This window comes from Giraffa tippelskirchi, chromosome 1 (assembly GCF_054371585.1).
Source record: "Giraffa tippelskirchi isolate mGirTip1 chromosome 1, T2T-mGirTip1v1.2.pri, whole genome shotgun sequence".
In the NCBI taxonomy this organism is placed as follows: domain Eukaryota; kingdom Metazoa; phylum Chordata; class Mammalia; order Artiodactyla; family Giraffidae; genus Giraffa; species Giraffa tippelskirchi.
In genome coordinates, this window is record NC_137275.1 from 44,248,319 (window position 1) to 44,265,597 (window position 17,279).

At 39.7% G+C, this 17,279-nt stretch overlaps 2 protein-coding genes and 1 long non-coding RNA gene across 53 annotated transcripts in view; 2 read left to right on the plus strand and 1 right to left on the minus strand.

Annotated features, from left to right (window-relative positions):
• FIP1L1 (factor interacting with PAPOLA and CPSF1) overlaps positions 1-7,436 on the minus strand; it is a 67,954-nt gene extending 60,518 nt beyond the window's left edge. For 24 of the 47 annotated variants that reach the window (XM_081514168.1, XM_081513823.1, XM_081512959.1 and 21 more), the window contains exons 1-4: positions 7,151-7,436; positions 5,814-5,853; positions 2,510-2,567; positions 1,363-1,466 (exon numbers count right to left, since the gene is read on the minus strand). In XM_081514168.1, coding sequence (XP_081370294.1) covers positions 1,363-1,466; positions 2,510-2,567; positions 5,814-5,853; positions 7,151-7,235 — 287 coding nt within the window. In that variant the 5' untranslated portion in view covers positions 7,236-7,436. Of the gene's footprint in view, positions 1-1,362; positions 1,467-2,509; positions 2,568-5,813; positions 5,854-5,956; positions 6,002-7,150 lie in introns of all 47 variants that reach the window. The other 23 variants (XM_081514602.1, XM_081512408.1, XM_081514701.1 and 20 more) reach the window with 2 other exon arrangements.
• A 103-nt stretch (positions 7,437-7,539) lies between these two features.
• LOC145515569 (uncharacterized) lies at positions 7,540-11,559 on the plus strand. The gene is made up of 2 exons (XR_014060926.1): positions 7,540-7,931; positions 8,184-11,559. It is a non-coding gene; the product is annotated as an uncharacterized LOC145515569 (long non-coding RNA).
• A 3,262-nt stretch (positions 11,560-14,821) lies between these two features.
• The window catches only part of SCFD2 (sec1 family domain containing 2), a 378,818-nt gene continuing 376,360 nt past the window's right edge, over positions 14,822-17,279 (plus strand). For 3 of the 5 annotated variants that reach the window (XR_014059942.1, XM_081511330.1, XM_081511422.1), the window contains exon 1: positions 14,822-15,788. Coding sequence is in view for 4 of the 5 variants with exons in the window: in XM_081511330.1 (XP_081367456.1) it covers positions 14,951-15,788 (838 nt within the window). In the remaining variant the exon portion in view is untranslated. The remainder of the gene's footprint in view (positions 15,789-17,279) is intronic. The other 2 variants (XM_081511550.1, XM_081511615.1) reach the window with 1 other exon arrangement.

The window sequence follows — 17,279 nt, forward strand, 5'->3', positions numbered from 1 at the left end:
TTTACTATCTGAGCCATCAGGGAAGCCCAGATGACAAAGGCTTATTACCATTAAGGGCTTACTAACACCACAAGCTCAACACTAATCATTTACTTGGGATGAGGAGAACATCAAGCATTACCCTAACATGAATCATTTAAATCCTGCCCCCCCAAAAGTTGCTAGGGTCTTAAAATTCCACAAGCAGTCATTATTATAATGCAAAACTGATTATGACAACTGAATTACCTTTAAGCTTCCTGAAATAACTTCAAAAAATTTCTCTACTAGATAAAATATTCAAAAGTATTTATGTATATATTGTTCCATTTCAGATAAGACTGCCTAATAAACCATACTGCAATGAATGAAAAGTTTGTTTCCAATGCACTAGTACCACAGTATACATCCAAACTGAAAAGCACAGAAAAAATGTCAACTCTTATTCTACCACCATAACAAAATTACAATCTGTACTTTATTCCTCAGCAGTCCATTCACTTGATCCAGCTTTACAGACTATAAACCCTGAGACAACATATTGGCATACACAGCCCTCAGGATTATTAACCACTTGAAAAATACACTATAAAAAGAAAAAAGAAGTACTTTGGTTATTGTTTTTATTGAACAAAAAAATTAAAGAACCTAAACTCAGGTCTGGAAAAGTAATAAAATGTTAAAAACAAAATAGATGCAAACAACAATTTAAGGTTTTCTAATTCTAATTAAAGAATCTGTGACACTCAATTAATTTGAAAAACACTTCAAGAACAAAAAACTGCTACTTCCACACAAGTTTACCTAACTTAATGTTGAAGAAAAAAAATTTCATTCTGAAATCCCTTTACATCATGAGATGTAACTAGATGCACCCATGCATGCCAAGTCGCTTCAGTTGTGTCTTGACTCTTTGTGACCCTATGGACTGTAGCCCTCCAGGCAAGAATACTTGAGTGGGTTGCCATGCCCTCCTCCAGGGGATCTTTCCAACCCAGGGATCAAACACGAGTCTCTTATGTCTCCTGCACTGGCAGGCGGGTTCTTTACCACTACTGCCATCTGGGAAGCCCTATAACTGACATACAATACTGTATTAACTTTAGGTTTATAACAGAACGATTTGATATATGTATAAATTGCCAAAATGATTACAGTAAGTTAGTTAACATCCATCACCACAGATAGTTACAAATATTTTTTTCCTTGAGACAAGAACTTATACCTACCGTCTTAGCAATTTATCAGATGAAATTTTAATAAGAATTCATATCATGGTCAGATGGAAAATTGTAAAAACAACGGAATCAATCACTAATTGTCTGATACAGGCACAATGCCTTTGATTTAAGCACATACAACTGTTACTTAATAATAACTCACCCATACTGTGGTGCTCCCGTTTTAATGTCTCCTATAGTGACGTGAACATCGTCCTCATCATCATCACTGTCGCTATCACTATCATCTTCAGTCTCAGTCACTTTCTACACCAAAAAAACAACCACAAAATGCACTCATTAATCCATTTCAACATTTGATTTGACATGAGTAACTGAAAAGGTAACTGTTTTGCATTTTTTGAGCTTCTTTTAAAGGAAAAAGTTATACTGCTGCTTCCTATTTCAACTCACTTACAACTCTGACATTTTACATGATAAAAGGATAACGATGTTAAGTAAAACTTTTTTTCATCATTGTCTTTTTGTAAATAACACCGTATGTACTTTTCCTATTAAGAACTGCTCCTCTTAAAAAAAGACCTAAGGCAACATATTAAAATATCTAGTAGATAAACTTAAAAGTTTGAGGAATTCTTAACAGAAAGAACATGAAGGTAAAAGGAAAACAATTTTTAAGGGTCACAGAGTCATGGTTAAAATCACCAAACAGTTAAAAAAACAGTTCACTTACTCCTGACAATCATTTACACACAGTAGAGGCCCTGCATACAAATGACTGAGGGAATACTTTGTTTCTATGAGTAAAAGTTGGGCCATATACAAAGGTTTTATTTTGGCTCTAAAAGGCTGTTTTGTGCTTAGTCACATAAGAGTAAAATTAAAAAGTAGAACTCGTAGGCTAAATAGTTTTTTGTATACAAGTTCAAGCTTGCAGAATATAATTTCTTTTTTACAGGATTAAAATATGTTAAAATATTCCTAAGACCAATGATTTGTTCACCTGCAAAACACCACTTTTAACAGGCATGAGGCCAGACTGTCACACACATATACACATATAAAATATAGATATATCTGCTAAAAACAGATACATCTGTTGCAAGACTCAATGTTTGCTTTGAAAAAACTAGGCTCTCTATTATTAATAATAAACTGCTCTTTATTAAACCAATAAACATTAAGCCTTTGTAAATGCTCCATTTCATCTAGAGTTTCCTCCCACTAATTTTCATGCAAAATACTGCAAGTAATGCTAAGTAACTTGGGATTTTCTCCTACATGAATGGGGAAACTACCGATAAAGATTTTGAACAGAGAAGTAACCAGATCTCAAAGCCTTGTGTTACCGGTTTAGGTACGCCATTTTCAGGAGTTTCATCTTCAATTCCAGATGGAGGATTGGCACTACAAGCAACAAAAACAAGCACACGTTTGTATTACTTTTCTGAAGTAAGGATAGAGCTTTGTAGTATTTTTAAGCTATGTCTGATAGTTTCTTGAAACTACTGTCTCCGTCGGATAAGAAAAAAGATGGTAAAAACCACCTGTCTTACTCTATTCCTAATGCCTATACAAAACATGTACCTTCAACACTGGAAATAAAATGGAATCGCATCCACAGTTTGTTAATGATGCCAAATTTGCAGTTTGATGGTGGGGTACAATTTGAGTTTTTTACATTTTTAAAATATGCATCATACTTAATCTTATTTACCCTAAAACTACTTTGAACACTGAGGTACTGTAGGAACTGCCAAGGGCTACTTAACAGTTTCTTCTTTTCCCTGGTGCCAAAGGAACTCAGATGGGTAGTATGATCATATTAACCCAGTATTCAGTTAACACACATGCTTCTTCCTCATTTTATAGTTTCATCTTATTGGATATATGTCCTTCGTCAAATAAAAAACACATTTTAAGATTTAAAAAAAAGTTAATTTTCATTTAAGACTGCCTTCCAGTTTGGCAGACCTAATTTTCACACATTACAAAAACACTTTTTTAAGGCTAGTTATTAAGTTGAATTTGCCCTGTTATAATAAAATTGCTATATAACAATAAACACTCTTATTCTCACGAGACTCAGCATATGGCCATTATCCATGAAGTCAAATTTCCAGTACTGTAGTGCAATTGGTTTTTTATATTTTTAACAATTATAATTTTTATAGTGGAAATTAACCATTAACCTCATTTTATAGATAAATAAACTCAAATACAAGGCAACTCACAATTATTTAGGTAGCATTTCTAGGAAAAATGTCCAGATGTTGATACAGTTCAAAGCTCTTTTCACTGAATTCCTGCTAATCTCTTCTAAACTTCACTTTTTGTCAAACAGTTTCTACAGGAATCAATTTAATCTCTTCAGTGGTTTTTTTTTTCTTTTGTAATACAATCTCCAAATGAAGGGTAAAACCTTAAAATTTACCTGTTAAATTTTCATTGTTCTGCACTAGCCCAAACAAAAAAATATGCAACTATGATTATTCAGTACATTTCTCAGAAACCAGCTGGGCTTGTTCTTTATGTCACAAAACAGTATATTTAACTGAAACTTGGATCAATAAAACATGACAATTAGAGATAGCACAATGCAATGGTTAATGACAGTTTTAAGGATGAGTTAGTCACTTTTTTAGTCACAAAGAATCTGGGGAAAACTAACAGCAAGAGCTCGGCTCATTTAGGGCAATTTAATATGTAGAACACAGGTTTGGTAAGGGCGCTCGTGCCCAACAGACTTAAGTTTTTATTCTTTATCACCATTAAAATGCTAGAAACGTGGTAAAATTATAAGCTTTTTCTAGAAAAATAAAATTCGAAAGATAGATCTTTCCCTTTGGATGAAATAAACAGCTTTCCAAATAAAGTGCTAATAAGGAACATGAAGACATTTTGACAGTGACAAGGGAGGGAGAGGGCTTCCTCTCCAATCAATTTAATCAGGCTGTGTACTGAGAAGTAAGAAATCAGAAAATCAGAAAATAAGCTTCAAGAATTGTAGCCAAGAACTCATATTAACAAAATAAAATAAAAATTAGTTCACAAAATCGTGTTATTACCATTAATTTCTGGACCAACTGAAAAACAGGATAGGAAGTAATATTACTTTCATCACTATAAACTACACAAATCCTAACTTTATGATTAATTGAGATCAGGGTTAGGAACTGGTTTGGATATATCCCTTTCAAAATTAAATAACAAGATTTCAGATGATACAGTAATGAGTTAATTAAAAAAAATACATCCAAAATAGGGGTATTTTTAAGTGAAGAATAAGTTCAACACCCCCTAAGCTGTTTCCATTTCTCACTTCTTCCCTTCATTCACTTTTTAAAAAATAGCAGCAGAGATACAATTCATATACCATACAATCTACTCATTTGAAGCATACAACCAGAAGATTTTTAAGTATGAAGACAGAATACTGTATCTATCTAATTACAGTACATTTCCATCATCCCAAAAAGAAATCTTGCAGATATGTAGTTGGTCTCCATTTTTTCCTACCCTGGTAACTACTATTTTCTGTCTCTTTGGATTTACCTATTGTGTACACTTAATATAATTAGAAACGCAATTCGTAGTCCTTTGTGACTGGCTTCTTTCACCAAGCATAATGTTTTCAAGGTTTATCCGCATTCATTTCTCTCTACTGTCAAACAGTATTTCAACTTATGAATATACCACTTTTCTAAATCTGTTCATTCATCGTTTAATGGACACTTGGGTTACTTTCATATTTGGCTATTATGAATAATGCTGCTATGAACATTCACATAAAACTTTTTGTGATGTGTGTTTTAATTTCTCTAAAGAATGTATCTAGGAGTAGAATTCCTGGATCATGTACATATGGCAGCTCTATGTTTTCATCTTTAGAGGAACTATTAGACAGTTTTCCATAGTAGCTGCACCATTTTACAATTCCACCATCAGAGTTACAATTTCTCTGTATCTTCAGGAGCACCTGTTACTACCTGTCTTTTGATTACAGCCATCATAGTGGGTGTGAAGTGGCATTTCCTCCTCTTTTTAAATCCAAATATTCTGTAAAAGTCCTTTTTGTAATCATGCCTCCCCCATTATAAGACTCTAAGGAATCTGGTCAGAGTAATGTCAGCGGGTATCCATGTACTTGTATCCATGAGCTATTTCAAATTTAGGATAAGTTTCTGGCTCCCTGATATGTTCAATAAATGACACTCAGACCTTTCTAATAACCTAACAAACACTTTCAATCTTATAACAAATTCATTAATTCCACTTTCAATTCTAAATTTGAAATACTTAAGTTGTAAAAGTAGTTAGCCAAATAATTTATTTTTTTAAAAATTCAAACTTTTTCCTTAGTAGTCTAATGGTTATACTGTATACTCCACTACTGAGCTCACTTAAGGCTATGAAGTTACTTAACATGAAAAATATTCAAACCCTTACCTCAAAAACTTTTCATCCCATAGGCTATTAGCAAACAGAACTGGGTATAAGAGTACATCCTGAAATAGTAATAAACTATAAAGGACTCAGTGTCTTCCAATCTCATTCAAGCCAATGATTATAATGAAATAATTTTGACAGTCTGTTGACAGGACCACTGTACCACACAATCTTTGTTAAGTATCAACAAGAAATTTCACTAACCTGGCATTTTCTTCTTCTGGCCTTTCAACTTCATTTTCATCTACCAAAAAAAATACATACATAAATAAATAAAATTAACAAACAAATCACTCTTAAAGAAACCATTATTATGAAAATCTGAAGTGATCATCACAAGCACTAACCTAGGTCCTTTGCCAAATCACTGTGCACATGCACGTCCCATGGGCCTATAAGCACATCCAAAGTTAGATCACCTTATAATGACTTAACAAGATTATGTTTTTAATGAAAAATAAATTAAAAAATCAACTTTTAAGTATGAAAGATTTCTAGATCTTTGTAAAAGAAACCCTACACAGTTACATTTCAAAGAGTACTAACTAATGCTAACTCTTGCACCAAAGGTAATGTATTTTACAAGTTTACCAAAATCAAAATTTGTCAAAGTCACGTCAAGGAGTGGCAAGGTGCCCAAACATGCACTTTTACTAGACTACTCTAAACACAATCGAGAATATGCCTTTTAGGCACGAAACAAACATTAACTTTCAAACTTAGCTCTAGTAACAGACAAAAAGGGACTGTGACTCCATGGAAGTTAAAAAACAAATGTCAAACAACTCTCTTTCAACGGGGAAGTAAAAGATGCAGTAAATTCATTTGGTGATAGATAGATTCACGAGATGATACTGAAAACCATAAGCCTAAGGGACATGAGATACTTCTATGTGGGTTAAAGAGCAGTCTCTTAAAAAAGAAAAACTTCACCTTAATACAGGAGACATTCGGGGTTTTCTTTATGGGCCATAATGTATTCCATCTCTTTCTCTCACTCTTTTAATTAATTATTTTTAAAGCACGACTTTCAGACAAGGAGGTACCCTTGCAGGTGCATTCCACACAAACTGACCATCAAGAAACAAGACGTTAGTTTTGCAGCATCAACTTTATTTAGCTATTATTACAGAATGACTGTTTGTGGGACAAGAAAGGCATCCTACAGTCAAAGGGCAACAAGAAATACACCAACAAAGCTCAGAATCGATACAAGAAACAAGTGAAAGAGTGCAGAGGCGAGGCGGCCGCGAAGGCCGGGCGCGAAGGAGGGCGAGGCTGGGTTCCGATCCCGCGCCTCCGGCCCAGCCGGGCCCGGCAGCCGCTGGGTCTTTGCGCGTTGGGGGCGTGGGCTGGGCGGGAGGAGACGGAGGGGGGCGGGGAACGCGCACGCCGCGCTCGGCCTAAGGCAGGCCGGAGGAAGCTCCGCACCAAAGGCCGCAGGTGGCGGCGTGAGGGGCCCGGGATGCCGGCAGTTTGCGGGTCGGGAGGGGAAGCCTGAGAGAACCCGGGGGAGAGAGAAGGGACAGGAAGTTCCGTACCGCCATAGAGCCACTCTTCCTCCTCATCCCCTCCGGTCCCGCCGCTCAGCTCCGACACTAGGCGCTCGACCTCGCCGGCCGACATGGCCGCCCCGAGCACAACTTAAGGGCGGTGATCAACAGCCCCCTCCAACCCCTTCCCCTGCCTCGCTGACCAGGGGCTCGAGAGGGGCGCGAACCCGCAGGCGAGCGGACGAAGGAAGCACGAGACTGAAATCCAAGGCAGACAGCCGCGCAGGCGGCAAAGTAGACGACTCCGGTGCCGCTCCGCCCGCGCACGCGCAGCAGCATCCAAGCGGCGCAGTGGCTCTTAAGTGGCTTCACTTCCGCGGCGTCGGCCACCTGAATCTGGTTGCGCATGCGCATCGTGGCTGACCCCGCCCCCACCCACGGGATCCCGCCGGCCTTTTAGCGTGGCTTTCTCTGGTGACGTTCTACGTTGGCTAGGATTCCCCTCCCCCAGTCTCGACTCTGATAGCTTATGTTTCTACTGCTGAAGAGTACGGCGTTGTTCCTTTCTGGCTTTGATACCTGCATTCTCTTCTCTACCGGTTTTGTTTTGTTTTCCTAAATCTTCCGAAAGGCGTTTCGTTTTTCACTTGTATCAGAAGTGATATAAAATCGTTATCCTATCAGTCCCTGTTTCTCATTAGAGAAGAAATCTAATTCATGCTCACTTCCTTGAAAAATTAGTTTTAACAGCAGACAAAAGTCAAACCAAAAAATGAAGACTGCGTTCACCTTGTCAAAAAGACCTCATCCACTACTCTCGTTTCCAGAAGTAGGTCTTGTTTTTCTGTTGCATGCGCAGCATTATGAAATTTTATACATAGTTGCTTCAAGTATATCGTTGTTATGGAAGAACCTGAGATTAATGAGCCTTAAAGTGGACAAAACTACATATTATTGTGTACTTCTTTTGTTTGCCTTTTTTTTTTCTCAGCAATGTCTTGAAGATCCTTTCCGTGTTTGTGTATATGAAACTATGTCCATTTCTTAAGTGCTTCATGATATTTTTTTCTTTTTTTAACAGGTATTGAATATATGCTGTTTAAGAACTTGGGAGATAAAAATATGAGTAAAACACAGCCCTCCACCCCCACCGTTAAAGAGCGCTCAGTTTTTTGAGAAAGTCAGAAGGGTGGTAAAAAATTAACTCTCCTACAAAGGAAAAATGGGTCTCAATAGAAGCATAAAATGTTTTTATACCACCAGTGCCACACCATTTTATGTTATTTAAGTCATGTGGCTTTTATCCTCATTACAGTTAAATATTGGGCTTCTCCGCAGGCTCATCAGTAAAGAAACACAGGTTCCATCACTGGGTAGGGAAGATCCCCTGGACGAGGGCATGGCAACCTACTCCAGTATTCTTGCCTAGAGAATCTCATGGACAGATGAACTTGGCAGGCTACAGAGTAAGGCCACGAAGAGTTCAGTTCAGTCGCTCAGTTATGTCCGACTCTTTGCGACCCCATGAACTGCAGCACGCCAAGCCTCTCTGTCCATCCAAACCCATGTCCATCGAGTCAGTGATGCCATCCAACCATCTCATCCTCTGTCGTCCCCTTCTCCTCCTGCCCCCAAACCTACCCAGTATTAGGGTCTTTTCCAATGAGTCAACTCTTCACATGAGGTGGCCAAAGTATTGGAGTTTCAGCTTCAACATCAGTCCTTCCAATGAACACCCAGGATTGATCTCCTTTAGGATGGATTGATTGGATCTCCTTGCAGTCCAAGGGACTCTCAAGAGTCTTCTCCAACACCACCGTTTAAAAGCATCAATTCTTTAGCGCTCAGCTTTCTTCACCGTCCAACTCTCACATCCATATATGACCACTGGAAAAACCATAGCCTTGACTAGATGGACTTTTGTTGGCAAAGTAATGTCTCTGCTTTTAAATATGCAGAGTTAGACCCCACTGAAGATTTAGCATGCTTGCTTGCACCATTAAATGTTCTTCTATTGCTATTCTCAGTCTCCCTTATCTGTAGAGGATAATCCCTTGCATATTTCTGAAGTCTGTTGAGGTACAATCAACTTTTAAAATCTTTCCTGAACCTCATTTCTTTATCCTATAAATATAGAGGGCCTACCAAGTTCCAGACACTTCTAAAATGTAAATTCAGCAGTGAGTAAAACAAAGTCCTTCCTCTCATGAAGCTTTCATTCTAATGAGAAAGACAGATAATAAACATGTAAATGTACAGTATGTCAAATGGTGATAAGGATGATAAAATAGAATAGGCAGGAAAGGGGGACCCAGAGAAAAGTGATGAAGAGGGATAGGACGTAATCTTATGTGGTCAGGAAAGGCCACTCTAATGAGGTCGTAGAAGAGTAGAGACCTGAATGGAAAGAAGAAAACGCTTGTGAATTTCTGGGAGAAGCCTTATCAGATGGAGAGAATAGCACATGCAAAGACCCTGAGGCAGAAGCATACTTGGGGCATTCAAGGAACCCAAAATATAGCTGGAGTGGAGGGCGGGAGGATGAGGATATACAGCTGAGGTTAGAGTTATTCTGGAGTGGATAGTGCAGAGCTAAACACTCCTTTCTGTACACTGTGCCGATTCCATGGCATGTGTCTGTCACATCGTATAGTGATTATTTAACTACATATCTGTTTTCCTAAGATTCTTCACCGTGTCGTCTCTCTAAAAGGGCATCTTCTTATGTGTCATTCTAATTCCTGGTGGTGTGCCTAGCACTAGGGCGATCTTAGCCCCTGCTGACAGTAATGAAATAAAGATTTTACATTCTGCTTGAGAGTTTCATAAGGCGATCACTCACAGTCCTGTCTATTTATCTATTTATCATTCAGTGAGTCTTTAACAACCTTTGACAGTTTCATGGGATGCCAACTGCCATTTGCTGAGGATCCTTCTCCTTTCAGCTGCCTGAAACGAGCTTTTCTTTCAAGGCATTAGTTAAACTGAACTGAAGAACTGATAAATAATAATGTATCAGAATCACCTTCATGGTAGCAGTAACATTTGAGCTAAGCTTTGAAAATACAGATTTTCACGAGCAGAGAAGCCCATAAATCACTAATAACTACTCTTTAAAATACCTCTTCCTTTCTTGTTTGCAAACTGAGTTCTTAGCCTGGATACACTTCCTTGGTTAAAGGTATCTTTGTCTCCTACCACAGGAGACTTGAAAGATAGGTAGCGTGAAGATGTTATATAAAATTATGCCATTATCAAAATTATAACATCAAAATTATTGCCTCACTGGCTTCCCTTCTTCTGCAGATCCAGAAATATTGCTCAGAGATCTGTCCATCACCCTGATTGTCTTCGGTCTTCTTTATGCACAAGCAATCTCAAGCACATCCACTTGCTAATGATTCTCAAGTTACTAGACTTCTCTCCTGCAATCCACAATCATAATCCAGCTGTTTACCATGATACATGTTTCCACCTGGATGTCTCAGGGTACCTTTAAAACAACAAGTCCCTACACCCAATAGAAAGTCTTCTATCAAAACAATAACAGAAATAACAAGTGTTAGCAGGAATGTGGAGAAATTAAAATGTTTTTACAGTTTTGGTGGGGATGTGAAACGGTATCCAGCAGCTATGGAAACAGACGGTCCTTGAAAAAGGTAAAGAGAGAATTACTGTATGATTCAGCAATTCTACTTCTGGGTATATATCCACAAGAATGGAAGGCAGAATTTTAAAGAAATATTTGTATACCCACGTTCCTGGTAGGATTATTCACAAATGCCAAAACATGAAAGCAATCCAAATGTCTATTGACAGGTGAATGAATGAACAAAATGCAGTATACACAATTGTGTATGCAGGGGGCGATTCAGTCATTTCAGTTGCTCAGTCATGTCTGACTCTTTGTGACCTCATGGACTGCAGCACGCCAGGCTTCCCTGTCCATCACCAACTCCCAGAACTTGCTCAAACTCTTGTCCATCAAGTCGGTGAGGCCATCCAACTATCTCATCCTCTGTTGTCCCCTTTTCCTCCTGCCTTCAATCTTTTCCAGCATCAGGGTCTTTTCCAGTGAGTCATTTCTTCGCATCAGGTGGCCAAAGTATTGGAGTTTCAGCTTCAGCATCAGTCCTTCCAATGAATATTCAGGACTGATTTCCTTTAGGATGGACCTGGTTGGATCTCCTCGCTGTCCAAGGGACTCTCAAGAGTCTTCTCCAACACCATGGTTCAAAAGCATCAATTCTTCACCACTCAGCTTTCTTTATAGTCCAACTCTCACATCCATGCATGACTACTGAAAAAACCATAGCTTTGACTAGATGGACCTTTGTTGGCAAGGTAATGTCTCTGGTTTTTAATATGCAGTCTAGGTTGGTCAGAGCTTTTCTTCCAAGGAGCAAGCATCTCTTAATTTCATGGTTGCAGTCACCATCTGCAGTGATTTTGGAACCTAAGAAAATAAAGTCTCTCATTGTTTCCATTGTTTCCCCACCTATTTGTATGAACAGTATGAAAAGGCAGGGGGATATTATTCAGCCTTAAAAAAAAAAAAAAGGAAATTCTGGCACATGTTTTAACATGGAGAAACTTTAAGGATATTGTTAAGTGAAATAAGTCAGTCACAAAAAGATAAATATTATATAATCCAATGTATATAAGGGACCTAGAATAGTCAACTCATAGAAACAGAAAGTAGAATGGTGGTTGCTGGGGTGGGGGGCCTAGAGAATTGTTAATAGAGTTTCAGTTTCAGAAGACAAAAATGTTCTGAATATTGGTTGGAAAACTGTGAAAATACTGAACTGTGCACTTAAAAATGGTTACGGTGGTAAATTTCATATATTTTGCCACAGTTAAAAAAACAGAAACAAAAACACATCCCAATGAAATTCAGTATATTTATTCTCCAATCTGCTTTTCCACATCTCAGTTACTGCCACTTACTAGTCACCCAAATAGAAAGCTGGCCATTAATCTATGATTTTTTCCCTCTGCCTCTTCCTTTGTCAATCTAGTCATCTGGATTTTATCTCTAGCTTCTTAACATCTCTTCATAAATCCCAGGCTATCTACTCCCTTTATTAGTAGTATCCTTGTGTACTGTTTTCCAGAGGTGTTGCTGTTACTTTTTTCTAGCTGCCCTTCGTGCCCTAAATCTTACTCCATTCAAATTATTTTCCGTTTAGAATATTTTCCCCCTAAACTGAAGATGTCAATAAATGTTTCTGCTCCTAAAAATACATTCAGGTCCTCCATATTGGTGGGTTCCACATCCATGGACTCAACCAACTTTGGATGGAAAATATTTGAAAAGAAAATCAGCTAGTTTCAAAAAACAAAACCTGTATTTTTTGTGTACCAGCAACTATTTACTTAGCTTGTACATCATATTTACAAACATTTACATAACACTTATATTGTATAGACATTTCAAGTAACCTAAACCTGATTTAAAGTGCACTGTGCATAGGTTGTATGCAAATATTACACCATTTTATATAAGAGATGAGCACATGGAATTTTGTTATCTGTAAGATGTCGGGACGGGGGCTGTACTGGAACCAAACTTCCAGCATAGGATTACCAAGAGAAGATTAGACACTCAAGCCACAGTAAACCATCTGTAGCTCCAAAGAACATATTGTAAGGTTTCATAATTCTCTTTGTTCATGCTTCAGTCTTTGCTTGGGCTGCCAGGAATGCCCTTCCTCATCCTCTACACCTGGTTAACACCTGGTTTTCTTTGAAGACAAATAAAAACTTACGTCCTATGTGAAACTTCTTCTGACCACTTCCCTTTTTCCTTTGCTTAGAATTTATTTTTCCCACTTTATAGCTCAAACTTCAAAAAAAAATTGCTTCTGTAATGTTTTATTGCATTTGCTTGCATTACTTGTGTGTGTTAGGGAAATTAAAAGTCTTGTTCAGGCTTCAGAAAGTAGGCAACAGGCCTCTGACCAACTTTCGACCTGCTTGCACCCTGCCTGGACTATGAGCCTGCCTGCAAGCACACCAACTGTTACCAGCAAGTCAAGCAGCACCTTAGATGTGAAAGGCAGTGGGTCTTAGAATTTCTCGAGCCCCTGGGGGCTTAACTAGCGCCTGCAACTGATGATGATATTAGTTTTCAGCCTGAGATTATAAATGGGAGCCTGCCTCCACCCCCCCAAACTGCAATCTGAAGTCTCACCCATGGAGTGGACTCACTGCCCAGGATCCTTTTCCCAAATAGGACTCCACATTGCTGTTACTCAGGACTTCCCAGTGCTGTTCAAGTCAGGATGTAGGTTTTGACCCAACTCGGTGATGTTTATGCCATTACTCTCTCTATTGTTTCTATTTCTTTTCTTTTAATGACTTATGTTGAAATTAAGTTAAATATTAACTCTTAAATATTAAAAATTGTTTACTTTGTGTTTAATTAGTGGTTTCTTTTGTTAATGAATCCTTTGCACCTAAAACGAAAGTAAAACTTTCGCCAAAACAGTGTGAATCCTTTTACTTCAGGTTATTTTGAAGGCAAGGCTGTGGATCGCTTCTATTATCTTCAGTGCCCACCACAATGTATGGAACATTGTACATATGCATTAAAAGTTGGTTGAATATATTATTTATTATACTAATACGAATTCAACAAACATTTACTCAACATTTATTTAATACCTGTTATTTTCTAATGTTGGGGAAGCCAAGCTTCTAGCGCCCCATCTAGTAGAACAGATACCTTAAGGAAAACAAGTATGTTAAAACTTACTCCATGATATGGCAAGTACTTAGCAGAGGTGTATATTTTTCATGGGTCATGTAATAAATCTTATTAACTACTGTTTTGGAGCCTAGCTCAGTGATCACAATAAGTGCTTAATAAATAGTGACTGAACAAACTGAATCTATAATGCAATCTGGGCTCAATCTGTTGACCTCTTTGTGCAGGCATTTAATGTTCTAAACTAGGAGTGGCTGGAGAGAAACTGAAAAATTGTGAAGGTTTTTGGTGCCATTATAATACGTTGGCTGGATCTGTAGGCAATTGGGCTAGGAGAGGTTTTAAGCAGAAAAATGGCTGAACAAGCTTAGTTTACTAGGAAGAAAAGTGAATCAAAGGGTGAAGAGGTGGAAAACTGGGAAACGATGGGAAAGGGGTGGTCACTGCTATTGTCCAGTTGAGTGACCACGGTGGATTAAGGCAGTGAGAACAAAGATGGATGAGGAGAAAGGACTGGATTCTCGAATTTTGAAGCAGGTCAAGATTTAGTGCCAATGAGAGGAGGGAAGGAAGATAGAGAAAGTGAAAGCGAAACTGGTATGTGTATTATAGGTTTGTGATCAATAATGTATGGGATAGTAATCTATAAACAATAAAATCTCACAGTAGTTGGTTGTTTTTAACCTTCCCTGGCCGCTTTTAATTTGGGCAAAATGGCTGTACGTTTAAAGAGATGTGTTCCGATCCATGAAAAACATATTTCCAATTAGGTTTTATCAGTCCTCAGAGTTCTCAAGGAGCAGCGAAGGATAATCTGAGCAGAGAGGGAGAGGAGGACAAAATTCCTCAGCTATTTCTTCAGCTCCTTCCCACTTACACGAACCTACCGTGGCACCCTGGAGGCTCGGAGCCCCGCCCATTTCGTCTCAGCCCTAAACAATTCTTCCGCGACGGATTTCCTCACTAGCCAATCACGCTCCGTGGCGTCATTACCTTGCGCCTACACTGGACAAGTTAGAGGCCGCCCCACGTGTACTGTGTTGACTGTCAATGTCTCTTGGAGCCGAATTCCCGGAAGCTGTGAGTTCTGCGAGAAGTTCCTGCACTCGGTGCCCCGAGTCTACGAATTCCTAACAATGAGCACTCCAGGCGTGCTGTCCTTTACCCAGCAAGCCTGGGAGCAGGTGCTGGCCAAAGCGAAACGGGCCGTGGTCTACCTGGACGCCGCCTGCGCGGAGAGCCTGCACTGGGGCTGCGGGTCCTCGCGGCTGCTGGAGGCGGTGGGGAGCCCTGCGTGTTACCTGCGCGAGTTCGAGCCCGCCGCTGTTGGTGGCGGAGCCGAGCAGCCCAAGGCAGTGTTTGTGTTGAGCTCCCTGCTGAAAGGCCGGATCGTGGAGACCCTGCGGGACATCATCTGCCGAAGTCACTTCCAGTACTGTGTGGTGGTCACGGCTGTGAACCACGCAGTCCATCTTACGGCTAATCACGTGCCGGCGGCGGCAGCAGCCGAGCTGGAAGGGCAGCAGCCGGTGTTCGAGCAACTGGAGGAGAAGCTGTGTGAGTGGATGGGCAACATGAACTACACAGCTGAGGTGCTGCACATACCGTTGGTACTCGCCCCTGTAGCTCCCCACCTTGCCCTGACTCCAGCTTTTGCTTCCCTTTTCCCACTGTTACCCAAGGATGTGCATATCCTCAACAGTGCCCGACCTGACAGAAGGAGGCTGGGAAGCCTGGCTGAGGTGGATGCCAGTGCCCTGACCCCTGAGCTGCTGCTGCAGATTAGGTGCCTGGTGTCAGGGCTCAGTTCCCTGTGTGAGCATTTAGGGGTACGAGAGGAGTGCTTTGCTGTAGGTTCCCTCAGTCGGATCATCGCTGCAGATCTGGCCAATTTTGCTCCTGCCAAGAACAGGAGGAAGACTGCCACAGGCAGGGCATCGGTGGTCTTTGTGGACAGAACGCTGGATCTCACAGGTACAGTTGCTGTGGGGGGCTTCATAACCACTCTCCAACGTGATTCCTATAATTAATTTACCTCTTTCTATGTGTCAGCCGCTTCCCCGGTGGCTCAGACGGTTAAGAATCCGCCTGCAGTGCTGGAGACACAAGAGATGTGGGTTTGATCCCTGAGTCGGAAAGAGCCCCTGGAGAAGGAAATGGCTACCCACTCCAATATTTTTTTCTGGAGAATCCCTGGAGAGGAGCCTGGCAGGCTGCAGTCCATGGGGTCCCAAAGAGTTAGACATGATTGAGGGACTGACATTTTGACTATGTGTCAGGTTAAGGAGACAAAGAAGAACTAAATAGACACAATCCCTGATCTCACAGTTTTTGGTCTAGAGAGGGTTAGAGACAAACAAAATAGCAATTAAAATCAACTTATTAAATGCTGTAATGGATAAATACATCGTTAAGGTGTACTATCCTGTTAAACAGAAACAATTGCATCTATCCCAAAGATTGAAAAACTGGACTTATGCTGACATGAAGGAGAACTGTCCACCTGGGAACCTTTAGAAATGTGCAGATATGAGTATTCATAGCAATTCTTCATAAGAAGGCTTTAAGTTGTTGGAGAACTATTACCAGATGACCAAGTTGAAGGAAGCTGTACAACAAAACACAAAAATATTACAGACAGTTGACTTTCAAATCTCTTTACATGATTGTTAATAAATGAGGCTGAACTTAAAATTTCACCAGAAAATGAGACTAAATAGACTTGTAGAAAATATTTTCAAGTGTTCATTGATTTATTCTTAGCTCTTATTCTATTGAAGATTGGATAGTCCCAAGTTATAATAATATTTATACACATAAGTAACAAATGGTACCCTTAATATGTTGTTTAGTTCCCAAGTCATGTCCAACTCTTCTGCCACCCTATGGACTGTAGGCTTCCAGGTTCCTCGGTCCATGGAATTTCCCAGGCAAGAATACTGGAGTGGGTTGCCATTTCCTTCTCCAGGGGATCTTCCTGACCCAGGGTTTGAACCTGAGTCTCCTGCTTGGCAGGTAGATTATTTACCACTGAGCCACCTGGGAAGTCCGCCATTAAAAAGGTGAAGGAAAAACACATTCTCATACTTGACATGCGCATTACTTTCTTTTTTTAAATCTTTTTTTAAGAATAATTTTTAATTTATTTTTATTATTATTGATTATTTTATTATTTTTGTCCTGGGTCTTTGTTACTGTATGGGCTTCTCTCTAGTTGTGGAGTGTGGGGTCTACTCTCTAGTTACAGTCTTCGGGCTTCTCATTGTGGTGGCTTCTCTTGTTTCAGAGCATGGGCCATAGGACTTGCAGGCTTCAGTGGTTGTGGCACGTGGACTCAGTATTTGGTGGTTCCCTGGCTGTAAAACACAAGCTTAATAGTTGTGGCTCATGGACTTAGTTGCCCTGTGGCATGTGGGATCTTCTCAGATTAGGGATTGAACCCACTGTCTCCTGCACTGGCAGATG